The sequence below is a fragment of the Canis lupus genome, chromosome 14 (genome assembly GCF_011100685.1).
Source record: "Canis lupus familiaris isolate Mischka breed German Shepherd chromosome 14, alternate assembly UU_Cfam_GSD_1.0, whole genome shotgun sequence".
Lineage (NCBI taxonomy): Eukaryota > Metazoa > Chordata > Mammalia > Carnivora > Canidae > Canis > Canis lupus.
Window position 1 is genome coordinate 13117752 of NC_049235.1, and position 23135 is coordinate 13140886.

At 36.0% G+C, this 23135-nt stretch overlaps 1 protein-coding gene across 3 annotated transcripts in view; it reads right to left on the reverse strand.

The window, feature by feature from the left end:
• ELAPOR2 (endosome-lysosome associated apoptosis and autophagy regulator family member 2) overlaps positions 1-23135 on the reverse strand; it is a 170852-nt gene that overhangs the window by 66815 nt on the left and 80902 nt on the right. For all 3 annotated transcript variants that reach the window (XM_038556669.1, XM_038556670.1, XM_038556668.1), the window contains exons 2-4: positions 21745-21865; positions 7472-7667; positions 2413-2560 (exon numbers count right to left, since the gene is read on the reverse strand). In XM_038556669.1, the coding sequence (XP_038412597.1) occupies positions 2413-2560; positions 7472-7635 (312 nt within the window). In that variant the 5' untranslated portion in view covers positions 7636-7667; positions 21745-21865. The remainder of the gene's footprint in view (positions 1-2412; positions 2561-7471; positions 7668-21744; positions 21866-23135) is intronic.

Below are 23135 nucleotides of genomic sequence, written 5' to 3' on the forward strand. Positions count from 1 at the left end.
GCCTCTGAAGAATACACAGACATCAAAAAGCTAGGCCATTCTGTAATACCGCACAAGAGGCAGCAACACAGTAGGGTTGACATAAAAACTTGTAACCTCTAACTTTGGCCAAAATGGCTATTTCTCTCTTTTCTACATCTTGGCCATTTCATTCATCCTCCTGAGCAGTTTATCAACAACATTAAAATGATCTCCATAAAAATATTTCCTAAAAGATTATAAACTAGAAATACCAGAGAATATTAGCCACTGAAGATATTTGTTTAATCTGAATTTAAGTATCAGATATGTACTATAAGCATAATGAACATTCTAATGCAAGTGTTAAGCCATTTTTAAGCAGATATGTACCCTAAATATACCTTTGGTGGTCAATATGTGGATAAGCTGAAAGGTTTTGTTTTGTTTTGTTTTGTTTTGTTTTGTTTTGTTTTTCCAGCTGAAATCAAACATCATGTGATATTAGGATATTCTACTGGCATTCTAGAATCTGATTTCTGTTCCTCATTCTAAAAGTAAGTAGTAAAGGTATGACCTTGATTCAACCACTTATTCTCTCTAGGTTTCAGCTCCGTTGCTTAAAAAGAAGAGTAGAGGAGCTGAATGAAATTCCCATAGCTCTAAAATTAAATACTTGACAGCTTTAAATTATGTAATATCCGTAGGTACGACTTTCCTTCAGGCTTCAGGTATTTCCTTTCCATTAACCATAAGCATGATGACTGAAGTGTTGACACTCTGAGTCAATAAACTGTAACCTATAAAGCTGAAACATCAACAAAAGAAGGAACTCACCACCTCTTTTCAATTTGTAACCAGAAGCACAGAGGCAACATTCAAAGGAACTAATAAAACTTCATGCCTTAAGAGTACTTTTACCAACAACTCTCAAAGGACTTACTCAACAATATAAAACTGAGTGCTTATTCTAACAGTTTTATAATTACCTAACTTCTTAACTTTACTCTCATTTTGGTAGTATTGCAAAAATGTTTCATGGAATCGGGAATAATTTACCTTAAGAAGTGTTTTGCAAACACATTGTAGCTTATAAAAGCAAATCTGTTTGAAAATTACTTAACATTTTGAACTCATCAAAGGATATTAGGACAAGGAGGATCCTTAAAGGTCTTGTCATACAATCCACTCTGCAAAATGGAATTCTGAGGGCCAGAAAGTTAGCTTCATTATCCAAAACACATAATCAGCCGCTGCAGTTGGGACTTGACCCAGAATCTCTTGACTTCAAATCTAAAGCTCATATTTTCATGGCAAGTATCTCTTCCTATCAAACTTCTGACTTACAGATTTCCATTATCAGGAGCAAAATATATTTGTTTTAGAATAATTAGTACCTGGGCTCCTGAAATCTGAACCACAGAAACATTTTACAAGATCAGTTTTCCCAGTCACTTATACAACACACAATTTTTTTTAAAGAAGTCAATCTGAAAATATTTTCTCAAGCATTTGAGAGACTGCAACAACTATTTGCTAAATTGGACACAGTTTATATTAATTTTTAAAAAGTTTCTTATTTATTTATCTTAGCAATCTATACACCCAATGTGGGGCTCAAACACAATCCTGAAATCAAGAGTCACATACTCTTCCAACTGAGCCAGCCAGGTACCCCTATATTAAATACTTATATAATTTTAGTAGTAATAGCCTATTTTTTTATTTAAATTCAATTAATTAACATATAATGTATTATTAGTTTCAGAAGTAGAGTTCAGTGATTCATCAGTTGCATAGAACATCCAGTGCTCATATATCATGTGCCCTCCTTAATTCCCATCACCCAGCTATCCCATCCCTCTACCCACCTCCCTTCAAGCCTACTCTGTAAACTACTATTTTATCTTATATTGTGTAATGCTATGTCATCTCTTACCAAAGAAATCAACTATTCCATCCACTGATTTCTTTAGATTGTACAAAACTGACAGAATCAGAAACATATAGCCACTTCCACTTGTGAAATACTGCCCATGATTATACTTAAATCAAATACTTGAAACTCCAAAGAGAAAAAAAAAAACAAAAACTAAAAGTGGTGAAAATATATTTTGAATAAAATAACTTAGCTATAAAAAATTTAAAATGAATATTGGTGAAAGTATTTTTCACACTAAAAGTCCAAATCAAAATGGTCATCTAAGGATCTTATTAACCAAAAATAAAACAAGTCCAATGTTATCCAACAAAGTGAGAGCTCAACATAAACAATATTTAAGCAGAAAATAAAATATTAAAGAAAAAAATAAAGTTTTCTGTTACTATCAAAAGGTTTGGTTGACAGAAAAAAACTGAGGAGGCATACCATGCATGGAATAGCAACAATTAATTAAGAGAAATTTTACATGAATTTCCCTCAAAAAGTAAATTCTATAACATAAAAGGCCTTACAAAGAACTCAAAGAAGATGTTGTTGTCGACATACTGATACTCAAAGAAGACATAACCCGACTTCTTAAGGTGCACAGCATAGATCAAAGATACCGTGCAGTCATCACGATTTGACTCTATGTAATTTCCACGAGGGACCCAAGAAGAGCTGTGGAAACAAAACCAAGAGGCATTTTTACCTTAGCATTCAGAAACCTCTTCTGTTTACAAGTTACATAACTCAGTTTCAAAAGTAGTTCCCATCAGCAAGGCATAGCAGAGAAGTCTAAAGCTTTTCTGGAACTGAAAGGCCAACATACTACTGGGAAAAGACTCATATAGCAAAGGGCTTCTTAGATCCTGATAAGGTTATATGATCCATTTGCTAGGAAACTGCTATTTTTCACCAAAAATTTGGCCACTAAATAGATGACCACTAACTGCAATAGTCTGAGGTAGAATTATTCTCTCAAACAAATCCAAAGTTTTATTTAAAAACATATATACCTGGCAGGGAGATAAGGAGTTCCTTGATATGAAAGAAGGGATAGTCCTAGTAAAAAACCTGTTTAAAGTAAAACTAAATAAAATGCAGATCAAAGTTTCAGAGTATATAGTAGGGGTAAGTGTCTGGTTGGAATTTTTATGTAAAAAAAAAAAACAAAAAAACAAAAAAAAATGAAAAATTAAGAAAATACACTGGTGAACAAAATTTTAAGTTGTAAATCTAACCATAATTCTTAGATAAATCAATAATGAATCACATGTTGACTCTGCCCCCAAAAAAATTTCTAACCAAACTGTATGAAAGCACAACTTATCATCCTTCTCTTCAGATGCAACTGTTGATATGGATAATAAGAGTGAGATTTTAGCAAATTCTTTTCTTTTTTTTCTGAAAGAAATCTGAAGACTAAGATTTCCACATCCCAACATGACTCACTAACTGATATTGGATTTGCCCTTTCTCTTTAACAAACTGTTAAGGAAAATATACAAGCCAAATTCAGGCACTGACAATAGGCAACATAGGACTGAGATTCTTGAGAGCCAGAAAATGCAAGAGGCAAAGCCCAAAATGACTTTGACCTCACTCTTCAGGACGCTTTCCAAACCATGGCACCCAAGTAGAGCAGAGACGTATCACTGAGCTGAGGAACAGAGATGATTATTTAGGGCAGCTAAAGCAGCTGGAAATTATAGGCCTGAGAATCAGAAAAAATGGGTCCAAGAGTCCCATATAGACTAGGTCCTGGGTTTGGGGCTGGAGGGTACAGACAAACATAGCAGAGAACAGCCACTGCAAAGCTGAGACATAAACAGAGAGATCACTTTAGTGGAGTCACTGGAGCCCCAGGTCAGCCCTAGGGGAGAAAACTTGATAACCACATTGGGCATTCATCTGACAGCAGAACTGCCCCACCTTGGGAATAAGGTCCATGCCCTAGAGCAGGTATCAGTATACTTCTGCATAAAGAGCCAGTAAATAAATATTGTTAGCTTTGTGGACCATCTGGTCCTTCCTGCAATGCTTAACTTTGCCATTTTAACTGAAAAACAGCCACAGATAATGCCATTAATAAGTGAGTGCAGTTGTCTTCCAATATAACTTTGTTTACAAAAAACAAAGAAAAGACCCACAGGCCAGTTTGCCAACTCCTGCACTGAAATAAAGGCCATGACCTAGGACTAAGAGTGAAACCAATACAGAGCTATCCTAAAAAATAAAAACAAAACAAAACAAAAAAACCAAGACTGATGAGATCGAGGTGCTCTTTCAGTACATAAACTGCCGGCCAGAATAAAATTTAGCACCCTTAAAATGAAGAAAAAAACAACCCACATTTCCTACACCTTAATATTCACAATGCCCACGATACAATAAAAATTTACCAGGCATGCAAATAAGTGGGAAAATATGATCCTTAATTGAGAAAAAAGATAGTAAGAAAAAAAAAGACAAGTATTTAAGACAGCTCTTACAAATATAGTCAACTATAAATAAAAGATGAATACAGTAAGTGAAGGGATAGAGAATCTCAAGTATTTTAAGGAAAATAAGAGCCATAAAATAAGCTAGATGGAAATTCTAGAACTGAGAAATCCCAACATGTAAAATTTAAAATTCACCAGATGGGCTTGAGAACAAGCTTGAGACTGAAAAAAAAAAAAAAAAAGTTAGTGATAGAGCAATAGAGATTATGTAATCTGAAATATGAGAGAAAACAACTGAAAGAAAAAGGAGTCTCACAATTTTTAGACAATATCAAGTAGTCTAATGTACATGTAATTGGAGTAAAAGAAGGAAAAGAGAGAGAGAAAAAGGTAGAAAAACATTATTGGTGGCATAATGTATAAAATAATTGCTAAATTTGGTGAAAAGATCAACCTACAAATCCAAAAAGCTAACTAAACAAATAAATACATGAAAACCAATACTGGGCACGTCACAAACTGTTGAATAGCAAAAATATGGAGAGCATTTTATATGTAGGCAGAGAATTAAAGACATGTTCCATAGAAGGGAATTAATCATAAAAAATACAGCTAACTTTCCAGCACAAATAAGGGAGAATTTGGAAGGTAGAACATCTTTAAAGCATAGAAAGAGAAAAGTAAGTCCAGAGTCCAAAGTCCAAGAGAATATTCTTCAAAGCAGAGGCAAAAATAAAACCATTTTTAAGTCAACAACAGTTGAAAGATTTTGTGAGCTGCAGACTTGCATAATAAGAAAGGATAAAGAAAATTTCACTGGTTGAAAAAAATAATCCTAGACATTCAGATCTATATATAAAGAAGGACACCAGGAATGGTGCTCTATGTATGATAAACATATAATGCCAAATTTTTCATCTCTTAAATGCTTTTAAAAACAAATATTATTTAACATACATTTCATTATACTATAGGGTTTATGTTTCTAAATATAATATGCAATGATAGAACACAAATGAGGGTATAACTGTAACAATACCATTGTACAGTTTTACATTTTATGTAAAAGTACAATAATAACTCTAATAACACTCTCAGAATGCATACCACAATTTGTAGCCTTTGCAATCAAGATTAGCAAAAATATCTAAAGATATTAAAAAACATTAACCGTAACAAAAAAATTTGATAAATTGTACTTTTTCAAGTTTTAAACTTTTGTATATCAAAAGACATCATTAAGAAAATGAAAAGGCAAATGCTACAAACTGGGAGAAAATAGTACACATACTTATCAATACATGTATTTGCATATGCATTCATGCATGTATTAAGTATTATATGAATATACACGACTCATGTCCAGAATACACAAAGAACTCACAGAGTTCAATGAGAAAATGACCCCCAAAAAATAGAAAATGGCTAAAACATGTTGACATCTCACACACAAAAATTAAACACATGGACAATGAATATATGAAAAGTGTTCATAAGAAATCAGATTCAAAGCACAGGAGGTATCATTTCACACACACAAACACAAACACACACACGAATGGTTAAAATAAAACAAGACTTGACAAAACAAACGTTGGTAAATATGGAGGATAACTAGAATTCAAATGTGCCACTGGAGTCTATAATGCTACAACCACTTTGGAAAATTCTATGACCCAACCAATTAAAAAGAATTAAAGCAAGATTAGATGAATGGAAAAAGGAAGGGAGGGGAAGAGAGAGATGATCACAGCAATATCAGACTGAAACTCACATTGAGAAAATTAGATGGGACAGTACATTGAAAAAGTTGTAATTATCATTAAACTTCTTTAATGAATAAACTATATATTCTAAGTAGAAGAAGAAGCCATATCAATATCTCCTGCCCACCTAAACAAAGATCTGAGGTACCATAACATCCTACAAGTACCTTACTCTAAAGAGCAATTTTGTTTTAAAAAATTAAATTATATTTTCAAAATATATACACATACTTTAATACATATGTATATACATGTATATATATGTATATGTGTACATACATACAAAGATACGCATATATAAATATATATATATACAGAGAGACAGAGAGGAATAATCTTATTAATGATATCTAATATCATAACCCTATATAATGAAATGATCATTATCAGGAGAATAAAAATGTCACTTGGCAGAGGGAAAAAGAGAGAACACTAGAAAGCAAGCAGGGTTGGGGAAGGTAAGAAGGAGAGAACACATCTTTTTAGCACAGCTAAGTAATTCCCTGGCATCCTTAGGTCCTGGTAAAAATGCTGAGTTCCTGAGAAGCTATTCTAGTCAGAAGGCAGCCAGTGGCCTGAAGTTTTATTTCTCCTATCCATGGCCATAAGGAAGGAAATGTTGCATGGTCAACACAAGAGAACAGGAAGGATTACAGCCCAAAGATAAAGATTCTGTGTCTTTTCAAAACAATTTAACATTCTACCAGTGTTGTCATAGGTGAAACTAATAATCCCCTAAAGAAAGGAAGAAATCACAGCACAAGTAATAAAGTCAGTTATATTGTAATAACTATGCATAGTGACAGAGGGCAACTCCAGTTCTGTGGTGAACATTTCATCACATATATAATTGTCAAATCACTATGTTGATGCCTAAAATTGCTACATTTTATGTCAACTATGCTTCAATTCTAAATTTGTTTAAAAGGTAGAAATTAAGTGAAAGAGCTTTCCACTTTATGTATTTAACCTACTTTCTCTTATAGGAGATAATACAGTATCTAAATGAAGATTACACAATTCTTCCTTTCAGAGGAGAAGAAAAATAAATCTAAAATTATCCATTAAAAATTAGAGAAAGGTTTGTAGAAATACCACTGTCTTGAATATTATAGATATATTATCAGAAAACTGATTTGTTTTTCTGGTAGCTTTTCTGTATATGGCATCTATTATGTCCAAAGAGCAACTATTTTCATCTCATGAAAATTGAACTACATTATCTGTATGACCATCCAAAAAACAATATGATTCTTTGCAATTAGATTATCTATAATCCCGATCAGTACCAAGATTACCCCCAAAGTCTTTCTGGAAAAGAGCAACTATACCATTCTCAAGTACTAAGTCAAGATCCAAAGACTCCTTTGGATTCTTACTTGTTACAGCCATCTGGCCTGCTGTCAGAAGGGCCGACCACAGTGTCCATGAATGTCGCAACGTTGGAAAATCCAGCTGGCAATTCATCCCATTCATCAAATTTGATGCCACTGCCCAAGGAATAGGTCCCTTCGCCACACTTACTGCATACCTGGTTCTTCATTTCTAGATACTCTCCAGAAGCACAGGAGAAAGCTGGAAGGCAGAAGAATGTAGAACTCAATTGTCACTGTGCTCCTCCATCAATTTTGTCACCGGAATTATTTTTATAAAGCTCTGATCATGCCACACCCTAATTAAGGCTTTCTAAAGTTGACTTTATGACCACATGCACTTCATAATCTGGTCCCAACTATTTTCCCAGGCTCATCCCTTGCTTGCCCCATCCTCTCTCAACCCTAACAAAATTCTTATCATTCCCAAAATATTTCATCCTCTCTCTCCCTGCTGTGTTCTTCTTTCTCCAGAGATGTTAATCAATCCCTCTGTTCCACTTGCAAAACTTCCATTCCTAACCCCCAAATGACCCTCTTCATGAGACCTCCCTGCCCCCCTCCAGGCAGTCAGCTGGCCAGGTGAGCCTCCCTCTGTGCTCCTACTATACTCTTCTCATAGCCCCTGCTTTTTTTTTTTTTTTAAGATTTTATTTATTCATGAGACACAGAGAGAGAGAGAGAGAGAGAGAGAGGCAGAGACACAGGCAGAGGGAGAAGCAGGCTCCATGCAGGGAGCCCGACGTGGGACTCTATCCCGGGTCCCCAGGATCACGCCCTGGGCCGAAGGCGGCGCTAAACCGCTGAGCCACCAGGCTGCCCTCATAGCCCCTGCTTTAAAGCACACACTCACACAAACACACATATACACAATGAGGTGATATAAATTCTATATATATAAAATTATATTTTTATATGTGTGTGTATATAGATATAAATATATGTTTTTACATCTATATAAATAGATGTAAAATATATATAAATATATCTATTTATATAGATATAAAATCAATCAGTTGATGTAGACTTTGAGCTTCCAGAAAACAAGGATCGTTATTTTTGGGTTCATAATTCTATCTGACAAATACTGAGTCCAAATAAAAGGTTGATCTAGTGAGTGGGAACTAAATGTAAAGGGGTAATAGGAGGGTAGTGTTTCTCATGAAACAGCCAAATCAGTAACTCTACTTTTTCAATATTCATGACTCCGACCTAGTCATTTCTACAACCTATATCTTATTACTGATGTCAAGGTCTGTGCTAATTCTGAGAACTAACTAAAACCAGAGACAGCAGGCATGAGCAATGTGAAGAATAGTTGACACAGTTAGAGAAAAGAAGGTAGTTCTATTGCTAAGTTATTAGTCATTCAACAAACACAAATCTATGTCCCCCAAGTGGTTGGCTCTGTGTTTAAAGTGCTATTAGTGACTCAAACACAGCAAAGGGCTTTGTAATCATTCAATCAGGATATGAGAGAAACAAGAACAAAATAAAACCTCCCAATTAATCGATAAAGAAAAACAAGTCTCCCAGTAGAGAGTAAAGTAGCAAAGCCTCACATTTAGATACATTCTTCTTTTACAATACATTTGAAAAATTAGGAAGAAATACAAATTACTTTTGAAAAACTAAAGAATTAGAGCTAAAACCCACAGTTGTCTACTTACTTATCCACTGACAAATTATGATGTTTTTCTTCAGAAAAGCTTATTACAATGCTGACAATGAAATTGTGACTCTCAGATCAACATCCCAAAATTAAAAAAAAATCAGGAAATAAGAAAAGGTTAGGCAAATAAATAGTATATGCTGGCTACAAGGTCAAACCTATCCTGGGACCAGGTTGTACCACTTCCTGTGGCCTTAAATGAGTTACTTTACCTCTCTGGGGTCCTCAGTTTCTATCTCTGAAAAATGAGATAATAATCATAGTAGTGCTTCATATGGCTACACTAATTAAATAAAATATAGTATCAAGTGCTTAGCACAGTGCCTGGCATTTAATAAACACTCACTACATGCTATTATTACCACTACCAGCACTACCAGCAGAGAAATACAGAAATGGAAAAAATTTTATTTCACTTTCTATGGTTTATAGGTAAACTTCTAGTAAACTGACAACTACTATAATAAACCAAGCACCAACATTACATTAAATCAAAGGTCAGCAAACTCCAGTTTGCAGGCCAAATCCAGCCTGCCTGTTTTTGTAAATAAAGTTTTATTGAAACACAGTCACAACCATTCATTTACATATTGTGTATGGCTGCGTTTGTACCACAGTGGCAGAGAAGAGTTGTAGCAGAGAGTAAACCACCTGCTGAGCTGAAAATATTTACTTTCTGATAACATAATCCTTGAAGATACCTTCGTCTGTGTCCCAAACTGAACTTTTAATTAATAAGAAATAATATTTTATAAGTTGTTAGAAGGGACTCTAGAAGCCAAGAAGATTATGTTGTGTCATTTGAGTGTTCATTGCCTTGTTAAAATTATTGAGAATAGCCTCGAATCTTTCAGAGGTGTTTTCTTCTCTAAGACCAGAAGGAAAGCTGAGAGATAAGTTAACAGTGAATGTTTTGAATATTTATTACACAGTCAATTCTTTTCATTCATGGCAAAATCCAGAGTTAGGCTCCTGTGAGACTCCTGTCACAGTATCTTCAGCAATAGGTCAACACATAACCTTGTTTTATGTGTGGTTTAGTAAAAAACATCTTATTTAATATACACTGTTGACTCATTAATGTTGAAATTATGGCCAACAGCACTATAACTCATCCTTGAATTTAGCTTATTTAACCCATGTATTTTCTCTACAAAGTACATCACAGCTTCTTACACTTAGGAACACTAGCTAGCATTTTGCACATTTGAGGGGCCATTTTAGACAGCAAAATCATCAATAAAAAGTATAAAAATGCAAAAAAAAAAAAGTGGCATTGAATAGATTGTGAAGAGGACTCTTGTCTATACTATGAGAAATGAGGCAGTATGTGACCTTGTTTTTCCTCAGCTGAGACCATGTGATCAGTTGACTCAAATTTTTAAAGCTCTGTATATGTCAGCAAATACTATGAAAGAATTACCCATATTGATGTGTGTGTGTGGGGGGGGTGTCACAAATAAATTTTATAAAGTAGGTGAATTTGCAAATATGAAATCCATAAATAATAGGGAGTTTATAACAGACCTGTGAAGGAGAAAGATAGTATACCCATTTACCAGATGAGGAAAATGAGGTACAGTACATTTAAATAACCCAATTAGGAGGGTACCCTAGGGCAGAACTGATACTCAAATTTAGGTCTGATTCCAAAGCAGATGTCCCTAGAAAATTCAATGTAGGCCAAGCAAAAAGGTCATGGAATTCCAAATGAATCCGTTATTATATTTGACATCATTCTCCATTTCCTGTCTTGAATTGTTGAACAATATTCATTATTGTACATATTGAGCAATAACTATTCTCCACCCTCAGAAACCTTGTGGAATTTTTAATATATCATTCCTAAAACACACATTCATGAAATATTTTAGCAAGTTGCTAACTCCCATAAGTCTCAATGTCCTCATGTGTGAAAGGAAGATAGTAATAACATCTCAAAGAATTGCTGTGGGATTCAAAGCATGTAGCAGTATGCTTGCCAAAAAGTACTCAGTGTACATTAACGGTAATTATTAATAATACAATTTAGGGGCCTGGGACAATAAGAATTCTGCCACTGGCTTGATGACTTTGTATCTCCTCAAAATAATTATGTGATCAAAGATGACCAGCTTTCCCTTTTCTTATATCTTCCATCTTAGCCAGTCCACTTTCAACTTCAACACTGCTTTCTTGGCCTCTGGTTTTTTGTTGGATTATAAAAGTTTCTAAATCTTAGGCACGACACTGTTTTCATTCAGATTTCTTTAGAGTATAATATAGGATCCTTTCAACAAAATCAGGATCATAGACAGTTATTGTAAGTAGTTGCTTTAACTGTGGTAAATGTCAGTAGACTAGGTTACATTTGAACAATTAGTCACTTCTACAATAAATACGATTTTGCTTGAACAATCTCAAAATCCTAAAGTATCTGAATTGAATTAAAGTTAAGCAGACTCTAAAGCTCTGACATAAGAACAGAAAAACCTTATTTGCGTAAGGTCACACACTACTTAACAGTAGGCTCATTCTGGGATTTCACAATATTTTACCTAAGCACTCAGAGAAAGAGTGATGTTAAAAAATCCATCTTCTTTAAGTCTCAACTGTAACCAAGAGGTCATGTGCTAAACTGAGTGTTCTTTTTCTCAGCTTTATGCCTCTTTTCTGACCTCTATTTCTGCTACTCTGAGTCTGTAAAGGTTGAAATATGTAGGTGTGAAGAATCAGATCTGGAAAAGAAGCATTTATATTCATCTGTCACCAAATGGCAAAAAGCTGCTGCAATTTACTTAACCCTGTATGCCTTCATTTGTTCCCATTCCAATGAGAATAATACTTCACTTCCGTCATTTGACTTCTATGGTCCCATAAGATACTAGAAACCACTCTGACAGTGAAAAGGACATGAAAATTCAAAGCATCACTATGATCATGCCATCACCCAGCACAATGTACTAAATAACAGCTACCGAATTAATCATTTCTATGCTGATTATCATCTATGATTTATGCCCAACAATAAAGAATATATATTTAATCTCTTCATCACAAGGACCTTTTAATTTTGCTTTGTCTTCCTCCAGAGACCCCATGCTTTGAAAGATGATAACTATCAATGACATTTATTTATTGTTCATCCATTTTTCTATTTAATTCAAGATTACTCATTATTGAAATTTGTTTTCTAAACAGTGAGCAGCAATAATAAATAATAATAAAGGAATTTTCAATTATTTTTAAATTTTAAGTAGGCTCCACACTGGGCCCAAACTCACGATCCTGAGGTCATGACCTGAACAAAAATCAAAAGTTTGATGCTTAACTGACTGAGTCAACCCAGACATGCCAAGAATTTTCCATTTTTAATAAGATGCTGATGAATTAGCAGGCCTATACAATGTAAAGTCATTCAACCAATACTTCTTGAGTACCTAATATTTGGTTGGCAAACACTAGACACGAAAGATATTTTGGAAACAATCCCTACTCTGATGGAGTTTCTATTCTAATCTAGTCTAGACTTATCTTCCTCAAAATAGATTCAAAATTTTTTTCACTAAGCTAAATTCACTGTAAAATCTATCTTATCTGTTAAGTTAATAGCTAAATAAAAAATAATTACACACATTTATGGGAATAAATAATTAAATCACTTCCAGAAACAAGACAAGTAAATATATGTTTTTCTTAAGTGTTCAGTTTCATCTAAATGAGATCAATAGAAGAAATTTTAAAAATAAGGTTAAAGCTGTAGACACTGTTATTATTGACTACACCAGAAGGATATTCTTGCAACCATTATTATTCATTGCCATTGAGGGCAGTACAAACAGGTACATAATGTGTAGTTTATGGGTCTCAAAAATGATAAATTTTACCTTCATTAATCATTCGGCCCATCAATTATCGTTATCAAATAATTAAAACTTCAAGTGCCTGCCAGGTTTATTATTGTAATTCTCAGAGAATACAAAAGAAAGTAGAAAATGGCATTGATGAGAAATCAAACACAATACTGAACCTAGCAAATCTCAACTCTTCTTTTTCCTCTCTCAGGGCTACTGATGAAGAGAACACTGGAACACTACCTTTTTAAGTTATTTGTGTAAGGTGAAATTCTTAAAAAAAAGAAAAGAAAAGTTATTTTTATATCTCCTTTTACAAAAATGAAAGTGAGACAGGAGACATATAAACAAGTAGATTAAAACAAACCAGTTCTGGCTAATGTTCTCTAAGTCACTATTCTCTGAAAAAGAGTATTTAGTGAAAGCACTGCCTCCACATCTCTGAAAATGAATTCTCACCTCTAACATCCTGTCCAGTAAATGGATCCTCCCACAACCCTGTCAGGTAGGACTATATGACTGTCCCTGAGCTTCTTCAAGGACTGATGGGCCAGAATATCCGTCCCCCTCCCCCACCAAAAGAAAACCTACCAACTCCTGCAGGAAAACCAATCTGTGTAACAGGACAGATAACAACCCTCATTAAATTAGTTTCTAACTTTTCGGATGCCTGGGTGGCTCAGCAGTTGAGCATCTGCCCTTGGCTCAGGTCATGATCCTGGTGTCCTGGGATCGAGTTCCACATTGGGCTCCCCACTGCTTCTCCCTTTGCCTATGGCTCTGCCTCTCTCTGGGTCTCTCAAAAATAAATAAATAAAATATTTTTAAAAATTAAAAAAAAAAAGTTTCTAACTTTTATAAGAAAGACCTAACTAAGATAGTTTTCATCCTGGAAAAAAAAATAACAAATGGATTTTAGTGTGGCTTCCTGACCTAAGTGTCTGATGGGGAAAAAGACCAATTCCAGTCCATCGGGTACAAGATGACATAAGTTTTATAGAAAAAAATACAACAGCAAAGGTCAGAGGAAGGAAAATGTTCAGACTACTTGATGAGGTCATCAAAGGGGGCAGAACAATGCATTTGTGAAATCAGTTTTCTCAACTTCCAATTATGTCCTAACACTTTGATTCTTATCATTCTGAACTTTTCCTCTTCCGTAGAAGGTGTCCGTCACCCTCTACTCCCTCATCGTCTTGCTACCCTTGATTCTGCAGTTTTAAAAACGGAGTTCTCTCACCTCCTGATAAAATATGTTTTAGAGAACCTCCCTCAACCGTAGCTCCCACCAAACACCACACATGATGTCAAGCTTGATTTTTGAGCTGTTCTTTTCATAATCCTATTTGCTCAGGTCTTTTGCCTACTACTGGTATTTTGCTAAGCCCATTAACTTCAACCCTTCCTGCTTGGAACTTGAGAATCAGCATACCAAACAAAGCCAACTAAAGACAAAATGTGCCTGTCCTTTTCCATATAGGATTAATTTTCACAAATCTGATCAGATCTCTGTGTTTCACCTATAGAATGAAATAGGGAAGTCAGTCTCTAATTTAGGACACCACAGGTAGGTATCTAATCCACAAACATTCTAGGGTTTTGGAGCTTTCTGAGGAGCCATGAGAAGGTTACAGCTTCTTCTCTACAAATGAATGAAAAAGGACTCTGTTCTAAATTAAGAATTTGTATAGTTCAAGGAAGTATCAATTTTTTAAATACACATTAAATGATGAAAGTATATTGTATGTATTAAGCACCAACAATACTCTAAGCACAGGGGAAAAAGCACTAACTAACCAACTTCTCATTGTGTTTGAGCATATAACTACAAGTGTGCCTAAATTCTTAAAGTTATTCTTTTACCTTTCAGAGAAATACACACAAATAAGAATGAAATCCACAACATTATTAATCCATTAAAATTATCCACAAGGCAATATATCTGAGCCTTTTACATGTTTTTTTTTTCAATCATTTGGTTATCCATATATTACCTTGCATCACATTTCAGACAAGAGATAAATGTTAGGTGAGCATGGATGTCTCAAGAAGAGGGACTAACACTTATTCAGTGCAAAGTGTAGTAAATTCCTAAGAGTCAAGACACCATTGGAGTCAAGAACATGAACTCAGGAGCTGGACTGCCTGGGTTCAAATCCCCATTCTGCCAAGTACCTACTTCACAAGGCTATGGTGATGCCTAAATGAATGTGAGTGAATATGTATAATGTATTACAATTGTGCCTGGCATGTAGCAAATAAAGATTGGCTATTATAATTTTACATTATTATTATTACTATTAAATTATGTTAAAATTATGATCCCTGGCACTATTGGTTATATATAACTCATTTAACTCCCTCAGACACCCACGAATAGCTGTCTCCAATTCAAAGTCCTTGGTATGACACGCAGGAGCCTGTGAGATTTGCCAGAAACTCTGTCCCCTCTCATGCTCTCCAACAGCCAGCCATGCAGCTCTTACAAACCACCCAGGTAGACCCAGTGCTGCCTCCAATCTTCACCTTTGTCCATGTTTCCTATGGCTCAAATGCCACTTTGCATCACTGAATTCTAGAACTTCTTTCAGGATTTGCTTCAGAGATCATCAGACAATTAACATATATGGCCCATTAAATATGGCAACTTATTGACTCAATCCTCAGTATGGGATTTTTCACAGGAACCATTTTTCAGTAATAATTCTTTCTCAGTTAACAATTTTTCACATGAACCTGCCAAGGCTTAGATAATTTTCGAAGGTTATTCAGCCGAGAACAGATGACTCTGAACTTCAACTTAACATCTGCTTCACTGTGAGCCCTCTTCCTGCAAGCAGAAGTCATCTATCTCTCCCTTGGTAAGATCACCTCGGGTATTTCTCTTACATTCACTTTGCCCCTATACTATAAGTAACTTATTTACTCATCTGCTCTTAGATTGAAAGGTCATGGAAAACAGAAATCTTTTGAAGTTTATTTTTGGAGCCCTATTGTCAAGAATATCGGAAATGATAGATGTTTGTTCAGTTAATGAATTAAAGCTCAATAAATAGCTGTGAATTAAATATTTTGCCCAAGACATGCAAGTTGGTTGCAGAGCTGAAATTTAATCTCAGGTGTATATCATCCCCCATGGGGGGTCTTTAACTAGACACCAACATAGCAAGGCTGCAAATGAACTTTGTAGAGCAAAGAACTTACATGAAATTAGTTAAATCTAGTATAAGTTGCACCATATAAAAATTTACTAAATTAGTGGCAGCCTGGATGGTTCAGTCAGTTAAGCCACTGACTCCTGGTTTGGGCTCAGGTCATGATCTCAGGGTCATGAGATGGAGCCCCGCATCAGGCTCTGTACTTAGTGAGTAGAGTCAGCTTGTCCCTCTCTCTCTGCTCCTCCCCCCACTCGTTCTCTCAATCTCTCTCTCTCTCTCAAATAAGTAAGTAAATAAATAAATAAATAAATAAATAAATAAATAAATAAATAAATAAAATCTTTTTAAAAAATTACTAAATTAGGGCAGTCCTGGTGGCACAGCAGTTTAGCACTGCCTGCAGCCCAGGGTGTGATCCTGGAGACCCAGGATCAAGTCCCACATCAGGCTCCCTGAATGCAGCCTGCTTCTCCCTCTGCCTGTGTCTCTGCCTCTCTCTCTTTTGGTGTCTCTCATGAATAAATAAATAAAATCTTTAAAAAATAATAAATAAAAATAAAAATTACTAAATTAGCCAGGCACATGTGTTTACACCTGTGTTTTCCAAAACTTCTAACTGCAGAAATTAGCCTGTAGGGTTCAACTACACATTAGGTAAAAGAGGCCTGTAATCAATTAAACTTGGCAAACTCTGAGTAAAACAGGATGCACTAAATGCACAGGAAATGTTCTGTAAACGTTTATTAGGTTTCTCAAAGACTTTAATATGAAAATGCTCACTGCATCCCTCCATGAGGCGATTCACCATTTTCCAGACTTACTCGTATTTACTGTAGAATACCCTGAAACACTCTTTTTTTTCTTTAACATGAAGTATTTCTTCAGGTTAGAATTCCATGGAACAGACTTCCAGCATGGTATGTGATTGGCACTTAGTGCTCTTGTATTCAGTGCGCCCATGTGCGCTTGCCACTGTACCAGTCACAACTTTTCACAGAACAGAAACAAACCAGGAACTGAATCCTGGGAAAAAGCCTACACTAGCAAGAGTTACAATGACAAGGAATGGATTTCTCAATCTCCCACTCAGAAAGTTAAAACTAACTCTTTCACCCTGAGAATCCTTCCTCTTTCTTTACATCTCAACTGAAATCAAAAGCTTTGACTCAAAATGTCATGAGTTATGCTGCTTATAAATATGTAATAATACAGATCTGAGAGAAATAAAGAAAAAGGAAAAAATTGATACTCAAGTTTTTTTTCTACTTTGCATAGTAGCACATTTTGATCCAAGAAAACCAAATATTAGATCTTTGTACAAATACTAAAGTACAAGATTAAGAAGTACCCATAAGATTATGATCCATATGATGACAACATACTAAATAGAATGATAGCTATCTTCAATAGTCATCCCTAATTAGAAAAGTGTGTTATGGTTGAATTCAAAGTCACACAATGACTATAATATTTGAGGGAGTAAGCAATAGAAGATAATTCCCAAGAGGAAGAGATAGCTCATTATGTTTATTTCCCCCTCAGTACTCTAGATTTGCCTGAAAATATGTATCGAAATAAGTAGAGGAATTCTGTCCCCATTTGCAGTAGCCAGGCTTTTCTCTTTTCTTACTTTTTTAAAAAGATTTTATTTATTTATTTACTTATTTATTTGAGAGAGAGCAAGCAAGCAGGGGCAGGAGCAGAGGAAGAGGGACAAGCAGACTCCACACACACCGAGCTCAGAGCCCCATGCGGGCCTGATTCCGGGACCCTGAGATCATGACCTGAGCTGAAATCACCCATCAGATGCTTAACCAACTGAGCCAGGTGCCCCCAGGCTTTTATTTCTAAGGTTTGGTTTGGTTTGGTCTGGTTTGAAACAAAAGGGCCTTTTCTCCAATGTGATAGCAATAGCCAGAAAGGAAGAGGGTAGGACAGAGGGGGAAGAGAGGGAAGGAGAAGGAGGAAGAGATGAGGGATGAGAAAGAAAGTATCCTCCACCTAGGCAAGTATTCCAAAAAGACTACTGTTTTTGATGATCTAAGAAGGTCAAGGAGACGCCAAAGGGTCAAGGGAAGATTTTAGTGAAGTGATGCAATAGTGGAGAAGAGATAGAGTGGGGCAGGGGGGGATTATATCCCCTTGTTCTGGGAGAAGGCAAAGCGTGTTACAGTTTGGAAATGGCATGCTGTCTGCAAGCTGTGTCTAGTGATGGCAAGTCCTCAAATGATGGGGGATACCCACAAACTTAGGACTCTTGGCACCAGGGCTTTGGAGAAGCAGCAAAGATCTGGATATGAGGGCATATAAGTGGCCTGCTCTTAGAGCAGTGCTATCTAAGAGACTGAGGAGCTTTCCGCAGCAGAGGGGATAGCAGGACAATGGGGACCAGTGTCAGTTAATAACCAGAGGCCTCTCCGTCCTATTTCTGGAGCCCTAGAAGCTCCAGCTCACACACCACCCAGGGTTCTAGCACAACACGAACTTCATTAACTTCACTTAAAGAGAAGCCTAGCAGCCAGACTTAATATGATTTTTTAAAAATAAAGATTATATAATATAGCTTGCCCATCAATTTTTTTGAAAAAGTTACAACTGCTGCCTCAACAGTCCTATAAGCCTTTTCCTATGGAAAGGCCTATACTGCTTCCTTTTGATAAGGAAGAAAAAAAAATCTCCCCACTTCAATAGCTGAAGAGTCTACAGCAATTTCAACTGAGTTGAAACTGGGTTTGACTTCATTTAGAGACATTGAGATATGGGAAAATTAAGTCCTACATAATCATTCCCCTAGATATTCTTCACTTACTTGAAGCTGCCACATGCCATAGTTTTATTTTCTTTTTCTTTGTGACCCAACTGCTGGACCATATCACTATGGCTTACTTAACTGCTGAGTCTAGCACCTATGGGCATCACTCACCATCCAAGGTCTTGGCATTGTTCAGGTGCCGTTTGCAAGAAGCATGCCATTCCTGAACCATGATTCTCATATCTTCTTTTGTCCTTGAAGCACAAGAGTTTCTACAATTTTTCCTTGAAGATATCCACCAACAGTGCTCTACATCTCTCACATGGGACCCTGCAAGCCCGCCATCCTGAAGTGGTGGTCTCAATCAGTAGGAAAGAGACAGGCTCTGGAATGAGACCTATCAGCCACATCCTGGTCTATGACCTGTGGTAAGGTACTTCACTTCTTTAACTCTGAGTTTTCTCATCAATAAAAATGGAAACACTGATATCTATGTGAGAGGGTTGTTTAAGGATACAATGGGAGAATGATGTAAAGCACTAAACGCAGAGTTTAGCATACAATCAGTGCATGAGAAATGACAGCTATTATTAGCAACAGAAAATCTAAGCCACTGAGGAAATACTCCGTTATTACCATAACTGCCTTCTGCAGTACTTTAATGACTAGAAATGTGATAAGCACCATGTGTAATGCTATGAATTAACTAAGCTTCTAAGTTATTTAGATATGTTATGGGTTTTGTGCATTTTAAAATAATTTATATTTGCATGCCTTTACCATAAGAAGAAAACGTCACATTTTAGAGGCCAGACCAACAGTTTCTAGGGCAGACATAATCATATTACACAGAAATCACTGAAAATTCAGATTTTGGACAAGATGCCAAGATAAAAAATGTCCCCAGCCACCACATAAGTATTATCATTTTTAAAGTAAGTAGTTACAATAACTAATAGTTATTTGATTATTAGTCAATGTTGTAGAAATGTTCCAGCTGCAGTACCAGATTCATAACATTATCTGTGGAAGACTATAATAAATAACATGCCAAAAAAAATTTCCCTGGCCATTTTCAAATAGAAATAATTCCTATTTAAGCATCAATCTACCACAGATTTTTAAATCGTTGGCCAATAAATATAATCAGTGGTACACCACTAAATGTTTAACAAATAGCTTTCAGGGGCAGAGAGGCACATGATTTGTAGCATTCACCAATTTCCATGGTGTAAAACACTCCACCCAAGCCTATTTCAAACTAATAATCAGCTTTCAAAGCCATGTTAGCCAGCACCAGCATATCACCTAGATGAGGGTTAGTGTTCATAATGGCTAGATAGTCCACCCTGTCCCCACAAGGGAACCAAAGAATTAGCCCACAAGTAAAAAGTAAATATAGATAATAAACGATACACAGATTTTCTAGAAAAGTAACTGAAACATTTTATAACAAGCTAACTCCATAGGTATTTTTAGACTGTGTTTTGTGCACAAATCCTCCCTTACTGAGAGCTAACACTCTTTCTGCACAGGGGGCCGAGGTCTTATTCTAATCTGACCCCACTATCCTCTTGAGTCTTACTAGACTGAACTCTTTACCTGGCTACAAGGGTCCCAGGTTCTCTCTGTATTTCTTTAGTATCATTTGCTAAAAATAAATGGTTTTCTCCACTACTTTTCCCCACGAGACTACTGCTGTCTTCCTGTCACCCTTTTATCAGTAAACACACAACCTATTTAATACTCCTCTGGCCAGTAAGAGACACAAATTCTATGAATGGGAAGGAATTAGTTGTCATTTAATAATATGCTTATCTACTTGCTTTTTTATTTGGAAACAGAAAAACTAAGCTTTTAGGAAGACCATTTGAGAGATAGCAGGAAAACCAAAAAACCTCTCTTTGTCTTATTTTCAGCTTTGAATTCCAATCTTCCCTGAGACTACTTCACTGCAGGAACCTATCACTCACCAAATGAAAAGATTTTTAAAAAACAGAGTTTACCAATGAAAACAAATTTAATAACCATTTCTCTCTTAATTCCTACTGTTGCACTTCCAACCTGTTTAATTGCTATGACAAGCTCCTGAATGTAATACTTATCAATTCTACCATCTAAACCATTTCTCTGTAGGTTATACTAAAACGACAAATTACACGATTTCTTCGGCTTCAAAAAAGAAACCCATTGCTAAATGGCGAAGTTTTGTGCATGGATGTTCATGAAGATAGCACAACAATGTGAATGTATGTAATGCTGCAGAACTGTACAGTCAAAAATGGCTGAGATGGTAAAATTTTATGTTATTTATATTTTCCCAAAGTTTTTTAAAACTTTTTTTTAAATGTAAAGAAAAAGGATGCTTGGGTGGCTCAGCAGTTGAGTGTCTGCCTTCAGCCCAGGGCGTAATCCCAGGATCCAGGATCCAGTCCCACATAGGGCTCCCCGCAGGGAGCCTACTTCTCCCTTTGCCTGTGTCTCTGCCTCTTTCTCTCTGTGTCTCTCATGAATAAATAAATAAAATCTTTTTTAAAAAATCAAAAATAAAATGTAAAGAAAAAGACTCCATTGAAGAGAGATTGCCACTCTGCTCTCCAGAGTTTCAATTACGACAGTAAATCAGATTTTAAACAGAATTTTTAAAAATAAATACATAAATGCAGCATCCTTTAATACTGCCTGTGTCTCATTTCAGACTTCAGGTGTAAGGGCACTGAGCGTTAAGAAGCTTTTGCTCTGCTAGACATCAATGCTCTATGTGTATTTTTCCCAAAGTCTCTTATATTTATTTTAATTAACTTCCTGGGCTGAAGGGCTATAGTGCAATCAAGAAAAGGAATGGTCGAAAAGTCAAAACATACTGCATTCTTTGCCTCTCACTGGGTCAGGCAGTCCAGAGCAGTCCACAGCAGAATTCGGAATGGCAACTCTCCACCTGGAGCCACTGCTGTCACATTCTGTGTATTCAAAGTGGTAATCTTTCTGCAAACAATCACAAAAACAAGCCTTGGTTAGAGCCAGTTTTAATGGGACAACTGCTTTCTGAATCACCCCCAACTTGTGTGCAAGCCTGATTCCAAACTCCTCTCTGCTTGACTCTCTTATTCTTTCCCTATTCCATTTACACCAAGCAGGGCTTTGGGTTTTTTGTTTTTTTGTTTTTATCAAAAATGATCAGTAGGCAGTGAGGATATGATGAGGGACAGTCGATGCTCTCAAGCTGTGACCATCGACCTTAAGTCTCACCTCCCTGAAAAGGCAACACTTACCTGTTTCTTTTACAGATTTTTTAAGCTCCAAAGAATTGATAGATATTCTAAGAGCTAACTAATACTAGGAAACTGCATGCCACCACTGTTCCCGGTTTTCCAAAGAAGAAAACTATTCCCACTGACCTAATTCTCATTCTGTCTAAAATTTAACAGCATGTATAATAATTAATCATCCAGAGGCTAGTAAAAGACGAGCCGTTTTTAAGCATCGTTCCCAGGCTCCATATACATCTACCACAGCAGGCCGTCATCAATCACAGACATTTATGACAAATGCCAAATTAAGACCAACCCACTTATCTCTAGCCTTTGAATGCTGTGAAATTTTCACAGTGACCTCCCCTGGCCCAAGCACATTACATGTGTGAGATGCTTGGACAAGGGCAAACAAGAACAGATGTCATTGGAGCATTTTGAGAAGGAAGGAAATTCTAAACCTTCTCTCCAGATATTTTCAGTTCAATGTCTTATTTACTCAGTTTAATATCTTGGATATTGCTGTTTGGATTTAACCACTCTATTTTGCCTCCCTGACTGTATCAGTGACCAAATAGAAATCTCAAGTCATATCAACATCAAAAATCAAGTGTGTGAGGTGGGAAGGTATCTGTGTGTGTGTGTGCATGTGTCTGCATCTGTGGGCATGTGTGCACATGGAAAGAATACCAGTTAAGAAATGAGTTCTGAAAATGGAAAGGTCTGGGTTTGAATTCACATCCCATTATACCAAGTACAATCTACGTGATACTGGGCAAGCCACTTGACCTCTCGAAGCATCCATTTTTCATTAGGAAAATGAGAATAATATTTCCTACCTTGTATGGTTGTTTTGGAAATTAAGATAATGTATGTAAAATGCTAGGTATGTTAGGCTCCACTGAGTTAGCACTTGACAAATGGTAGAATTATTATCCTTACTAAGGATAGTGAGGGTAGAAAGGATGATAGAGAGAAAGGTGTTAGTGGAGATGTGGTAAGAC